This window comes from Rhinolophus sinicus, linkage group LG01 (assembly GCF_036562045.2).
Source record: "Rhinolophus sinicus isolate RSC01 linkage group LG01, ASM3656204v1, whole genome shotgun sequence".
In the NCBI taxonomy this organism is placed as follows: Eukaryota; Metazoa; Chordata; class Mammalia; order Chiroptera; family Rhinolophidae; genus Rhinolophus; species Rhinolophus sinicus.
The window spans coordinates 180458262-180472427 of NC_133751.1; the positions used below are offsets into that span (position 1 = coordinate 180458262).

At 43.1% G+C, this 14166-nt stretch overlaps 1 protein-coding gene across 5 annotated transcripts in view; it reads left to right on the forward strand.

Annotated features, from left to right (window-relative positions):
* Positions 1-14166, forward strand: part of KIAA2012 (KIAA2012 ortholog) — a 94754-nt gene that overhangs the window by 47215 nt on the left and 33373 nt on the right. For all 5 annotated transcript variants that reach the window (XM_074340240.1, XM_019726826.2, XM_019726824.2 and 2 more), the window contains one exon: positions 3168-3244. In XM_074340240.1, the coding sequence (XP_074196341.1) occupies positions 3168-3244 (77 nt within the window). The remainder of the gene's footprint in view (positions 1-3167; positions 3245-14166) is intronic.

Here is a 14166-nt window from a genome sequence, read left to right on the forward strand (position 1 = left end):
TCATATCTTCTAGATCCGTCTATTTGGCTCCTTTAATAGAGCTCCCTGGGGTATGTCTTTAGCCTGGAGACTTTCTCAGGTCTTGAGCAACTATTTGATATGCCCATCTCACCCTCCTCCTCATCCAGGAAGGTTTAAAGAGAAAACATGTAGCATTAACAAGGTCTTAAATCTTGCCCCAAGAATTTGATAATGACAATACCAAAAGGCCATCTTAAGTCTTGGTCTCCTGCATTAAACAAGCCGACTCAAAACTTATTATAACACAACAAAGACTCCATAAATCATAGGCGTCTTGAGTCATATCATATAAAATAAAGTATTTTTAGATATCATACTTAAGGAAAGGTCAGCAAGGATATATAAAGGGACCAGAATTGTCCTTCCTTTTATGGTTTAGTTTATACTGAGAAGAACTTTTTTTAATAATCTGGAATTTGCCTTTGCATTTTCCATTTTTGTCCAAAATCATAAAACCATGAAGGTACAAAGGCTGACTTTTAGGCCTCCTCCCATTGGTTTCTGCTACAAGTCCATGTGCAAAGCTATGAGAAGACAAAGGTGCCTTCTGAAATCTGTTTGACAAGGGAAATATCCCTTCCGCAGTGATGAGCCTCTACAAGTTGTGGGGGAAGTTCCATGACAGCGTACTAACGTTCAAAGGGGACTCATGCCTCAGAATTTATATGTGTGGGGAAGGCTCTAAACATAGAAAGGCTCCTGCCAGCACCTCCAAAAGCCACTGCCCTTGTGACCACAGAACGTTTGGCCACTCTGGAGCCTGTGGGTCTGATGTTCTTTCCCAAGCCCTGACACACATCTATGAAGGAGTCAGGTGGCCCACTCTGCCTGATAAGGTGACTTGCTGGAGTTCAGTCTCTACTCTGATACAAGATGGGGCCCACCAGAGCACCCTACATCAAGGGAAATAAGTGTTCTGAAGCAGTGGGAGTAACTGTGACTGTTTCATTTTTATCCAAAACAATGAATAACAACAACTTGGGAATTAAGCATAGCTAATAGGTTTCAATAGAAGAAAAATTTGTTGCCTTATTCCACGCAAGAATCAGATGTTCTTTCCTGCTTTTCAAGTTTTGAGTGTTTGGTGAAGGATCCTATGATTTGAAGAAGGCAGAAGAGGCTTGGGATGAGACCCCATCTAGTAAGGGTCATCTCTGCAACTGCCCTATTATCTGGTGAGAATGCTATCTCCTTGCTAAAAGCCTGTGGTTAGATTAATGCTGGCATTTGAAAATCTGCTCAGGCCTGATGGTGGGCAGCCAGGGAAGGAATGTGTTTTCTGTTTATCTCTTTAGTGGCAGAAATGTTCATCACAGAAAGCCCAAGTTCCCAGTTTCAGGAGGGCCTGGAAGCTGTGCAGTTTGTAGTCGTGATTGTACACACAAGCTCCAAAATGATGAAAAAGAATCAGGCCTGTAGTCACAGCCAGTTGCCTGCGTTGGTGGATGATTTAGTCTGTTTCTTCGGCTTGATAACAGAGGTAGATCTTCCCACATTGTTCATAGAGGAACTTTTACCACCCCCATTGCTTTATCTCCCAGGAATGCAGTTTGAGTTGTGTCTCCTACTTGACAGCTTGGACCTCAGTAAATTACCAGGGTCTTGACCCAAGAGATGGAGAAGTCTTAAGCGATTTTTCAGCCTCCTATCTAAAAATGTGTTTACATTTCTTGAACTCTGGCTGACTGATTCATTCTCTTGGTGTTACAAGAACTTTCCTTATGCATTAGAATTTATAAGTTTCATTTCTAAGAGACCCATGGTTCCTTTCAAGCCACAGTGAAGTGAACCTCATCACAACACAATTCTGCTGGGCTGAATTTGTCCAGAGGCCGAGCAGCTATGCGACAAGCTCAAGTGAGGCTAACAGGAGGCAGTGTGATGAAGGAGAGAAAGTACGAGATGCTAAGAGATCTGGTCTTGCGCTATTTCAAGGTATGGCCCTGAGCCTATCATGCAATACCACTCTCTGGGCCTCAGTTTCCCCAGCTGTTTTCAATTTTTTAAAAAACGTTTTAAATCTATGCAGAAGCTATTTTCAAACAAGATAGAAGAGGACAGCTGAGAAACAACAGAAAAGGAAAGGTCAGCCCACAAAGAATCAATAGAGGCTTCAGGTCAAAGAGACAAAGATGCAGAATCACACATGGCCATAGACTCTAAAAAGAGCTACTTATGAGTAGCAAGTATGGAAAGAACTTTTTGTTGGACACTGGTCCCACACAAGAGACTAAAATCCTTGTCAGAGGAACCATGTGCCTGGCTAAATCTGTTCCTCAAATAAACAGTCTTTAATAAACATTAATTTTACTTTCTTAGGGGAGAAAAAAAAATCAAATAAATCCTATCCTTTTGCAGCGTGGCATTTGAGTCAGGCAGCCTTGAGCTCAAATCCTTACTCAAACCCTCACAACCTTGGGTAGGTTATGTTACCTTCTGAGCCTCAGTTTCCACACCTGTGCAGAGCAGTGATCAACAGCATAACCGTGGAGGCAAGTTGTGTGGATTAAACACCAACAGTATCTTTGCAGCACCTGCTTCATGGTGAGCGCCATGATTTCCATTAGTCCTCACCCGCTCCACCCCCGGCTCCACCCCCGGCGGCACCAGCGGCACCACCGGCACTGCATCACCACCATCACCATCACCCCATCCTGCTAGCCCCACTTTGGTATCATGTTTCCATCTCTCTGTAGCCCCTACACATTATGAGGGAAAAGAAAAGTCTGATTTCTCTATCTGGAAGATTGCAGAAGCATTTTTCTGCTTCAGTGAAGTATGATCATACAAAATTTATATTCAACAGCATCAGCAGATTTTTTTCCATCAATATTTCCTTTTTAATTTCAGCTTTATTTGAATTTTAGTAGCACAAAGAATTTATTTTTTTTTCCTTTTAGGGAGCAACCAAAACAAGAAAATAGAAATGTGAATATAAGTTCTTACTACTGTATGTAACATGGTGTTTAGACTGTGCGTGTAGAAGTTACGGGTATTATTTGTTGAGCAAATATGAATGCCATAGTTGTATGTGTGTTGATAATCTTACACAAATGAACTAGGTATGTATGTATATGGTATATATAAAAATTCGTGAGACCTAAATCTGACAACCCTCATCTCTTTCTCTCTAATTTTTACCATAGCAAACACTGAATCTGGAACCAATCTTCAAATGAATCTTAATGAAACCTCACCTTTGACCCAAAAGCCAGAGAAGCAGGTACTGACTTTGAATAAGCATTTGATGTGGAGTCAGAACTTTTGGGTTCTTGCCCTGGCTTGCTGTGTAACCCTGGGTGAGATTCTTCATCTCTCTGGGCCTCGTTTCCCTCAATAAAATAAGGCAAGTGGACTATAAAGTCACAGAGGTTTCTTAACTCATAGACTTGGAATGTTTTGTCTGGCTCTTCATGTTGGTGAATGAGCTGAATAGGCCTTTCCCTGACTTCTGCAAAGTCATAAAGGGAACAAGGAACACAGAAAGGTATCACCCGTTGAGGCTGCAGGTACTGACTTTGTAGCAATGGGCCCATTTTTTCCACTCCAATTCTTATTTTAATGGGGTGGGGGGAGGTGGTAGAAATCTGTCCCGCTGCCCACACAAGAACGCAGGATATGGTGAGGCCAAAAAGGAACAACAACAGAACCATAGATAGCGGAGTCATACCACTATATTCTCACTGGTAGCTGGTCGAGACACAAAAGCAAACACCCGCCAGTACCCCAACGAGGGGTCTTCCTACACCCCAGTCTCTCTGGCGGCTGGGCGAGACACAGGAAGTAGGATCCACATGATCCGCAATCCAACATCCGTGCTTGCTAATCCCACTTGCTAGCCGCAATCCACGGTCCGCTTTTCTGCCAACCAACCAACCCCCTTGCTAACTCCAACCTGCGCTTGCTAGCTTAGCCACGGCAGTTATATTAGTGGCTCGTGGCTAACCGGTAACAGCTGATGGCCACCCAGCCACAGCGGATGGCCATCTGATTACAGCTGATGGCCATCTAATAACCGAGCCAGCACCTTTCCATGTGAGGCCGAGAGCCTGAAAACGGCTCTCTGGGACTCTGTCCCCACAAATACCAATCAAGAAAGAAATGCAAGGATACCGTGAAGAAAGGAGAAAAATGCTTTGGCTGGATGGGTTAAGAATATCTATTAGTGATTCAAGAACATATGTGCACAAATATTTTGTTTGTTTCTTCATTGGAAGCTTTGAGGCTGGAACTGTTCAAATTCTCATTTAGAGAGACAACTCAAGGGAATTCCTAGAGCTGCACCAGGGTTCTCAAAGAAATGAAGCAGAAGCAGCACAGCTGCAGGGCATTCTCAGGTCTTTGTCTACTGTGTGACAACCTGGGAGAGTGAGGAGGCTTGATCTCTATTTCTCCCTTATCTCCAACTTCATGCCACAGCCTGGCTTTCTCCTCTTTGCTCACGCTCATTAAAACAATAATAATAAAAGTAGTTTTGTTTTCATCTGTGTGCCTAGCTGGGTTCTGTGGAAGGACCTGAACTCTCACTGTTAGAACCCCAGGTCTGGGTCAGGCCTCCGCTGAGGTAAAACACAGCTGAGACATCTCTTCCTGCTACTAAGGAACTACAGAACCAACATTTGCTTTTTTTTTTACATGCCCACTTGGAAGACACTTTTTATAAGGGATTTAGAAGCTTGTCTTTTTTTAAGAGAGTCTATGACTAAGGAAAATGTAATATGCTATATTTTGATAATTCCCCAACTCCAAAGGCCTTGCAAATACCTTATGTATACCCTAAACACACTCCAAATTCACACAGCTCCACAGCTATATTTCAGGAGAACTAACATCACCTGCAAAAAATGAGTGGCTCTGTGGGGGCAGAGCCCCAGAAAGTAGTTTCCAGGCTCTCGGCCTCACCTAGACAGGTGCTGGCTCAGGTAGTAAATGGCCATCAACTGTGATTGGATGGCTATCAGCTGTGGCTAGTTGGGCGTCAGCTGTACCCAGTGAGCCATTGGCCACTAATATAACTGCTGTGGCTACGCTAGCAGGAAGAAGAAAAAAAATGGGGGCTAGCAAGAAGATGGTGGCTGGGCTGGCAAGCGCAGATTGCTTTTAGTATGGCTGGTTGCGGACAGTGTGGATCCAGCCTCCAGTGAGAGTATAGTGCCGCCAGCCAGCGAGAATATACTAGTCATGACTCCCCTACCTATGGCTCCGGGGGGAGGGGGGGGTTCCTTTTTGGCCTCACCATATCCTGCTTTCTCTTGTGGGGAGCGGGAGCAGAGACCCCGCAGGCTTCCCTGCATGACAAATGGTGCAGCGAGCAGGGTCTCCCGCATGCCACCCCGCATGACAGGCTCAGTCACGTCAAATTAAGTCCTAGACTGAATTATTAACCTTGCAGTCAGAAAGAAAACACCAGACCAAGGGTCTTAAATTCTAATCCTGGGTTCCTCTGTGAAGCTGTGGCAAACAAGCTTACTCTGAGAACTTCACGTGCCTCCTTTATGAAAGGAGAGAGGCTGTTCCCACCAGAACCTGTAGGTTTGTTCACGTCACAGTAGTTTTATTTTCTTTAGAAATAGCCCCCAAAAGGAAAGCCATTTAAGGAAACATCTAGAGAGCCCCACCAGCCCCCACACAGAGAAAACGGGTGGGATGGGGGAGTGGAGGTATATTCCTTGCCTCCCCCCCGTTACTTCTTGAGGCTAATGGCCTTTTATTAGATTAATCACTGACTTCAATTTTAACTACTTCTTCAACCTACACCATGTAAATGACTAATTTCATGTTTACCATAAAGCATCTGGAAAGGATTTAGAAACAAATCTGCTGCGCAGCAGATTTGTTACCTACCTTGATGGGCTGCTGGCAAATCCAGGGGACTCCTTCCACTGTCACCTTCCCACTCTGAAACAGCCTAGGATATCACACAAAATTGATCTTTATCAGCATCAGCAGTTTCTGCTCTTCCTTTCTGTCAATTCCCTACTGACTCACCTCCTCCCTCCTTTCATTGGGGTCTGACCATATTAGGAGTTCAGTCACATAAAATATTTTCACTTTTTTCTATCACAGCTGCGAGGGGTGGGGGGAACCCAAAGGTGTACTATTTTGGCATCACCATGCTTTAAGGAGAAGTCACAGACCTAGATTTGGAAAACAATTTCTGACGGGTGGATGAGAGAGAAAGCCAGACGGTGCTTTGCAGACGTGACTGAGTTCATGGTTTACCCGGTTCCGGAAGCTGCCTCCGGATGCCCCCTGCTGGTTGGATTTTAAAACCTCTGCTGTGTGTTTCCTAAGCGGTGTCTGCGCTGTGGAAGGGACCAGAAGAGATTAGGGCTCCTGCTTCCAATACACAGGTGGCAAATCGTGGGACTAGCTCCTGAGGCACCCCTTCCTCACCTGGTCGAGGAGCAGGTTTCGGAGGTAGATCCATAAATAGAAATGAAGGGAGCAACTGACATCAACCACTTCCTAGGAGATGGAGGAGGGGGTTAAGTCGGGGGTAGAGGGGGAAGAAAACTACAAGGCGAAATGTGGAGATGAAAAAGAGCAATGAAAAAAGAAAAAGGAGACAAGCGGACACGTTTCAACTCCAAGCTCCCGTTTCCTCTTTCAAATGAACTGCTTCCCCACTGTGAACTGAATCAAGTATTTATGAAGGTATTTTTTGCATATTAATAATAGCTTCTATGGAGCATTGCGAGTTCCGAAGTCCTAAAGGTATGGTGCCCTTTTATAATGCGGGTCCTTCAAACTCCTCATTGAATATGATATTCTCCTTCACAGTTATTTGCCTTTCTGCCTGTGGCTCCTCCTAAGGCCTTTCATTTGATTAAGGGAAATTCGATCCTGGAATACCGTCAAGCCCAAGTACTGCTCTTACCGCGCGCGGTTCTGACATCAATCGCCAGAGAAGCTTTTCCTCTTCCCCAGGGCCCTTCCTTGTAGAGGCTGCAGGTTAGGTGAGGTGACCAGCACCTAAAAAGAGTATTAAAATTGTAAATGAAAATTCTAGGACGAAACGTTCACATATCTGTGCTGTGGGGGACAAAAGTAAAACTTTTGTTTAAAAGTTTAAAAATAATTGCACTGACTACAACAGCATTACTATGTATACTCAGTAAAGATCACATTCAATTTTAAAACAAAAACATTGAGAACCAGTTAGAAAAATAAGCATAAGCCATAAACAATTCAGATAAAAAATAATAGTAATAGAAAACCTGTATGGGAAAATATTCCTTCTGAGTAGCAATTTAAATGCAAATTGAGACAAACTAGAGATACCATTTTATATTTGAGAAGTGTGTCTCCTCTCACTTTTTAAAATGGTAACACCCAGTACTGCCGAGGTTAAGTACTGCTGAGCTTATACACTTCTGGTGGATTGTAATTTGTTTCAATCCATTTGTAAAGCAAAATGACAATATGATTTGTGAGATATGAAAAAATATTCATACCCATTGATTCAGTATTTCTGACTTCTGGGAATTTATTCAAAGGAATGTCAGCAGAGGAAAAAAAAAAAGTGAGTGAAGATGTCCATTGCAGCATTGTCTATATAATAGAGAAAAATTGGAAAGAACCTCAGAGTCCAACATCAGAGAAATGTTAATTATGACATACCCCGTGTGACAGATGTCATTCAGACATTAAAAAAATGATGCTTGTTCAGACTAGAAACTGCGATTTAATACTAACAGATTACACGGTGTTTCTCAACCTCAACACCACTGACACTTGGGGCCAGATATTCTTTGTGGTGGGGGGCTTTCTTGTCCACTGTCTAATGTTGAGCAGCATCTTTAGCCTCTACCCACTGACTGCCAGGAGCACACCCCGCTCAACCCCAGTTGTAACAATCAAAAAATGTCTCCAGACCTTACCATATATCTCCTGGAGGGCAAAATCACCCCCAAAATGAGAACCACCAAGTTAATTTTAAAAGTGGAAATCAAAGTGATGTCAACTATGACTGCAATATGTAAAAAAAATAATGTACCTATAAGGAAAAGACTTGCAAATAATACATGCAAAAATGTACAGTCATGCTAATTTGAAATTAGGGATGAGTTGAATTTTTTTGTTTTAATTTTACCTTCCTGGTTTTTCTTTTTTTTTTTTTTTAATGTTCCCTGTAAGAAGGAAAACAGATTATGAGGATACCTGATTTTATTCATGGTTTAAAATGATCTATGGGTCACAGTAAACAACAAGTATTCAGCAAGCTAAACAAGGGTCAACACCACAGCGCCATTACTTTTTAACTACTGTTTGTTAAAATTATTTAACATTAATTAGGTTTTTATTAGATTGTTGGATAGGGCTATCAGAATTCTCCTTTTTAGGATCTCAATCCCCTTCAGCATTTTATCCCTCTGATCCTAGATCTTGGGGAACAATGAATTTGCCTCTTTGTCTGAAACGTTTGGATCTCAAAGTATGAAACTCTCTTGTCCATCCAGATCCATCTAAGCTTGGGACAAGAGAGGCTCTGAGCCCACTGGCTTATAGAGCTGTCAGGGCAGAGGGGTTGTCAGTAAAGAGTATCAAAGAACAAGCTCAAACCTTAATTAGATTTCCCAAGAATCGTTGCATCTCTTTGTTTAAAATAAGAAAGAAACCATCTCCCCAGTTTTCACATTGTCAGGTCCCTCTCTTTGTTAGGGAGAGCAAACATCCTTTTTCACTTGCTTTATCTTGGGTTTTGTTTTGTTGCTTTGTAGGGATTAGAACTTTGGTTGTGTCCTAAAAATCCTGTTAAACTGGGTTTATGTCCCTTTTTCCCATTTCACAAAGCCACTTCTATTTTCACCCATGTTGTCTCTTGACTTCAGGTTTCATGAGTTTATGACATTATAAATTCATATTTGATCTTATGTGTCCTAAATTTACCTCTTTTGGATTTCAAAGAGTAGCCTGTAATTCTAGCACGCTGGGATTTGGGTTGAATAAACCTGTGTTTACCCCATCTGTTTCCTTGGTGGTTTCACAGATGGTGTTCCTATCCCCTTTCAGCCTTCCTCTTTCAGGACAAAGGAAAAACACACACACACCTGTAGACACACTAAGTTTTTGTACAAGGATACAAAGATAACCTTTTGTTTCAGTGTCCTTCTAAGCTATAGCCTGCCTTCTGTTGAATTTTTGGGCTGTTATCTAAAAGAACAAGCTACTACTCTTTAAAGACAGGCTTTCTTTCTTTTTTTCTTTTTTAACTGCCTTATTCGCTTTTGTATCCCATGTGTATGGCACAGTTCCTGGCACATGGTAGTTACACAACGTGGGGGGGGGAGGGGGGGATGACAGATAAATATTTTGTTGCGATTAAGGTCCTGGATAGCAAAAGCCCCTAATCTTCTAAATCAGATTCAGAGATTGTGCTTGTTTCATTTCAGTGAGAATGATATGGAAGTTCTGCTGATATTTTGCTATCAATTCATACAATCGCTAGGTACTTCCTGCTGTTGGTTGCCATAGTTTGGTATTTCACTCTCTGGAAAAGCTTTGGGGGGGGTGTAGATTGAAGACGTCATTACGCATCCTTCTTGGGGACCTTTTTGAGGCTGATAAGTAAGATTGGGCCTAGACTAATCCATCTAGAGAACTATCCTTCACTCCCCCTCTTTGTTTCTCATGTCTAAAGCCCTGGCACAGCATTTCCCCCAGCTCCAGGCTCCTTCCCTCTCCCTCCTCTCTCCCTGGTTTTGTAAATAGCTTTGGTTATAGAACTTTGCAAAGGCTTTTTGAAGATCTAAGCAAACTTCGTCTTCTGGTTCAACCTTACCCACAGGATTACTTTGTCAGCCCAAAAACTCCATTGACAATTTAAGGATAATTTACTAAGAAGGGTTTGTTTTTAATTTCAAAAATCAAGAGTTGTATTTGTTGAATTTTCACTTTGACTAGCATTTGTTTCAGTAAGTCTGTGTGTATCGATCTGTTGGCTGCTAGTTTCAACCAGACCCATGATATGTGCCTAGTTACTTTTTTTCTTTTTCCTTTGTATTTTTATTATGGAAAATTTCAAACACCTGCAAAAGTAGAGAGAAGAGAATACATAGTGAACCTCCATGTACCTATCATAAGTTTCAATAGTCCCCCCATTTGGTCCCCATTCTCTTGAGAGGGTCTTTTTCAAGGGTAATATCAACCAATGTTTTTGAGGTTTACTATATGAATGGTTTAGGATTATCTCCCTTAACCCTTACAACATCCCTGTGAAGTAGGTACAGTTATTATCTCCATTTTGCAGATGAAGAAACTGATGTCACAATAGACAAGGCCCCATTCAGTAAGCGGCCTGCCCTAGCAAAGAGGCCCACTGGTTTGGGAATCCCATAAAGCCGCATTGAGATCCCAGCTTCTTCCATACTGTCCATGTGGTTATAGGCGGTTTATTTAATCACTCTGAGGCTCCATTTCCTCATCTGTAAAGGATAATAATATTTCCTTCATGGTGTCATGACAAGGATTAGATGAGACAACATATGGAAAGGGATTCGCACAGTGCTTGTCACTAGGCAATCCCAATAAATTATAATAGTAATTATTATTCTACTCCCCTGCCCTCTGCCTTAGAAACCATTGTTGAACAAAACTTAGAGCTTGTATACAATTAAGGGTTCAGACATGGAAAAAGAGAAGCTTGAAAGTCAGGACTATGAGCCAATCCACCAACTGTTTCCCCCACCTCCTCTCCCCAACCCCCAAACCCAAACACCCCGCCCCCTCCAAATATTCTCCATGCCGTCTGGAATTTAGTTTCACTGCTTGCAATTCTGCCTATTAAAGATTCCTTTGGGTTTCTCATATCTCATTGTGAACTTTTCATAAAAATTGTTTTCCGCCTTGCACCTAAAGGAGCAAAGCTAAAAGCCAGGGGGAGGTGAAGGGCAGGGAATTTTGGAGCTGTAAGCACTAGATCCAGCAGGGTCCCACCCCCCACAGCACTTGGCTGCTGAGGAAAACTTAGAGGTCAGAGAACAAGAGGGCCCAGTGGAGGGGAAGGGGTCAGGAAAGAAAGGAAATGGACATCTTTTTTTCTCTGCTTCCAACCCTCTGCTGTCCCAGCATTACCAGGTCTAGTTCAACTTCTTAGTCCAGCTAAACTGTGGGTTAGATAAGCTTTTATGGGCCAGTGTGGGAATCAAAATACCATGAGTAACATTTATTTTCCTAGTGAAAACTGACTGATTTAAAATAACCTTTTCCTAGTTGAATCAATTTGCAAATTGAGATTCACTATCTCTCGGTTGTCAGAGGGGAAAAGTCACATCAGAGCCAACATCACAAGGAAGTCCCACAGTTTGGGGTTAAAGTTTGGGGTTAGATTTGTTCAGATTTCCCACTCTGCATACCACCACCTCCCATCTCCCAGTCTAAAATAGGATGCGTCATCTCTCAAATACAGGCAAAGTTCCAGCCTGAATATAGCCAGATTCCCCCTCACAGAAAGAGCTAGTTTCTACCTCCCCTGGGGCAGAAGACATCACTATTTTGGCTTAAAATTTTTCTCCTCTAGCTTCTGTGAAGCTAGATAAACAATGATTCTGTGATGTCAACAAAGCACTTAATTAAACTGAGGACAATATCAATTAGAATTCACAGATAAGACTTATTTCCAGATAGTAGAAGCCCTGGACTTAAAGTGTCTTGGGTTTCCTTATTCAAAAGCTCCATGAGGAAAACAGTGAGGTAGGGAAACTGAGGCACAGAAAGCTGAATGACAGCAAAAGTCACCATATGAGTCCCTCACAAAAGCTAAGACCAGAGATTGCAGTGTTTCTCTTCTTAGTCTGTTTGCTAGTTGTTGGGCTAATTTGCTAACCACTCTGGGGGATGTAAAAATCTCTTTCTATCAGGTCGAGGTGTAAAAAAGTAGATGGAGACCAAAATTCATGACAGGAGAGGAACAAGAAAGCTCTTCTCTGGCTTGCAACCAAACGGTGTCTCCACCATGTCTCCTTGTGGAGCTCTTCTAAAACAGTCCTCTCGGCCCATTTCACCAGCACCAAATTGCCCTTAGAACATAAAGAGAGGGCCAGGATGTCAGGTGGCCAAGGGAAGCATGATGAACCCAGGAACATGTGAACCACTGGGCAGACTTGTGGTGGGTGGAACCACGTTGTGGTTTGGTGTCCCTTCTGCTCCTCGAAGAGGCCATGCAGGCAGGCGGGCTGTTGAATTGGGATCCTGCTGTTCCATCTGGCCTCCTGAAGACTAGAGGTCTCCTATGCCTTCGGGCTGGGGAAAGCTAGAGAGACAAGGTCTCAGGGTGGGACCTGGGGGTAGCCAGGGTGGCCGACCTTGCACAAACGAGGTCCTCTCCAAATCGATATTGTATAAGAAGCCCCTGGATCACTCAGATCCCTGCAGGCAGCCCAGTTGTAGGGAGCCCCGTAGAGTTCCATGCCCCACTCAGCCCCATCTGTGTCCCCATTCCTACAGCCCATTTTTAGTTCCACAGGCTGCCATGGGCAAGAAATAACAGCCCGAGAAGGCCAAGCACAGGGAAACCTCCCAGGCCCTTCAGTCCATAGCTCCTGGGAGGAGTGGCCCTTTCCAGGATTTGGTCCCCACCACCCAGCGGGAAATGTGGCTAGGGGGGTTACTCAGAATCCCAGCCCTCCTTTCCCTCAACCTCCAGTAACTAAATCTCTCAGATCTGTCCATCCCCACTAAAATTCAGAGCGCCATCCCACCCCCCCATTCCCCAGGGAGGTAGAAGGACACATTCTCAACCAAGTAGGGGGCCTAGTGGTCCAAAGGAGAGACTGACTCTTTTCCCTTTGTTTGTTCACAGGAGGGGACAAATGCCCTGTGTGCACAGAGGTTTGATGTGACAACTTGATAGACCACATGAGGGTTTCAGCAAAGGCCTCCCAACCCCGCTCTCCATGCATTGAGATAATGGTGGGGTGTGTGCCCCAGCACATTTCAGATCTTGGCTACAAAGGCCCTCCTCCCATCTGTGTTCTTCCTCCAGCTCAGCTTGCCCACAGGTTCCCAGAGACTCTTGGCAGCTTGCTCTCAGGCAGAATGAAGTTGTGAGCTGAGTGGGAGGCAGTTAGACAGCAAGGGTTGCAGCCTCCTTAATGAGGCACAATAGCTCTTCTTGGGGACCCCCAATTAGAAAGGAGTGAGAGAAGTGAAGAGGACAGACCCATATCTGTGGTAGCTCTGTAGGACCCATGAGTGCAGATCTAGCTAGTGGAGTTTAGAATCTCCTTTCTTCCTTAAGGTAAGACTTTCTAATAACTCTAGAGCCAGCCCATGGTAGTGAGCCTTCAAAATATGCAAGCTGAAATGAGGAGGAAAAAATATTGGGGAGAAGCGTTTCTCCTTCAGTTTGTAGCCCAAGATATTATAACCCAAGAGTAAGAAAGGAAGTAATATGTATTTAATGTAACGGACATCCTCTGTAAGTTTTGCTACTTTATATATGTGTGTGTGTGGATATTTGTATACATCTGATAGCTCTCTTTTGTTCTGGCTTTCAACCAAATCACATTATGTTTACATCAAGATAATAATCCTGGGTTTTCCATGGCTCAGTCTGTCAGAGTATAAGATTAGCTCTTGAATTCATTAAGTCATCTTCTTTTAAATGTCAGATCACGTTTTAAATGCCAAGTACTTACGCAACACCTTCTGTGCAATTCAAATCAGCTTTACCAAATTAACTCATTAATCTTTATTGTTTCATTTACTAAAGAGAAAGGTTTCCAGGTGTTTTTAGCAGAGCATAATATTAAAGTATTTACAGGTGAAGGAATGGGTTTTGATTTTTCTGCTAAACATTTCACCTTTCCATCAGTTTTGTGGTCATTCCCACTAAAGTATGCACATAAAAGAAACAAAAAAGCATCAGGCATCTCTTCTTTCTCCTCTTCCCCCATCTTCCTTCCCTTCTGTCTGTCCATGGATTTTCATGTCCCTTCTGCACCTTCAGAGACCTTGACTCTTGGTCACTATTTGTTCTGCTGTCTTTGCTCTCAAAATAGTCCAAGAGCTGCAAGTGTCAATTATGATGGCTCTGTCACTCAGAAAACAGAAGAGTGCCTCACAGGGTCATGGATAGAGCCCAGAAGGCTGGGGCAGAACAGGCCTAGAAATCAGGAATTCTATTTTCCTTTTCAAAAAATC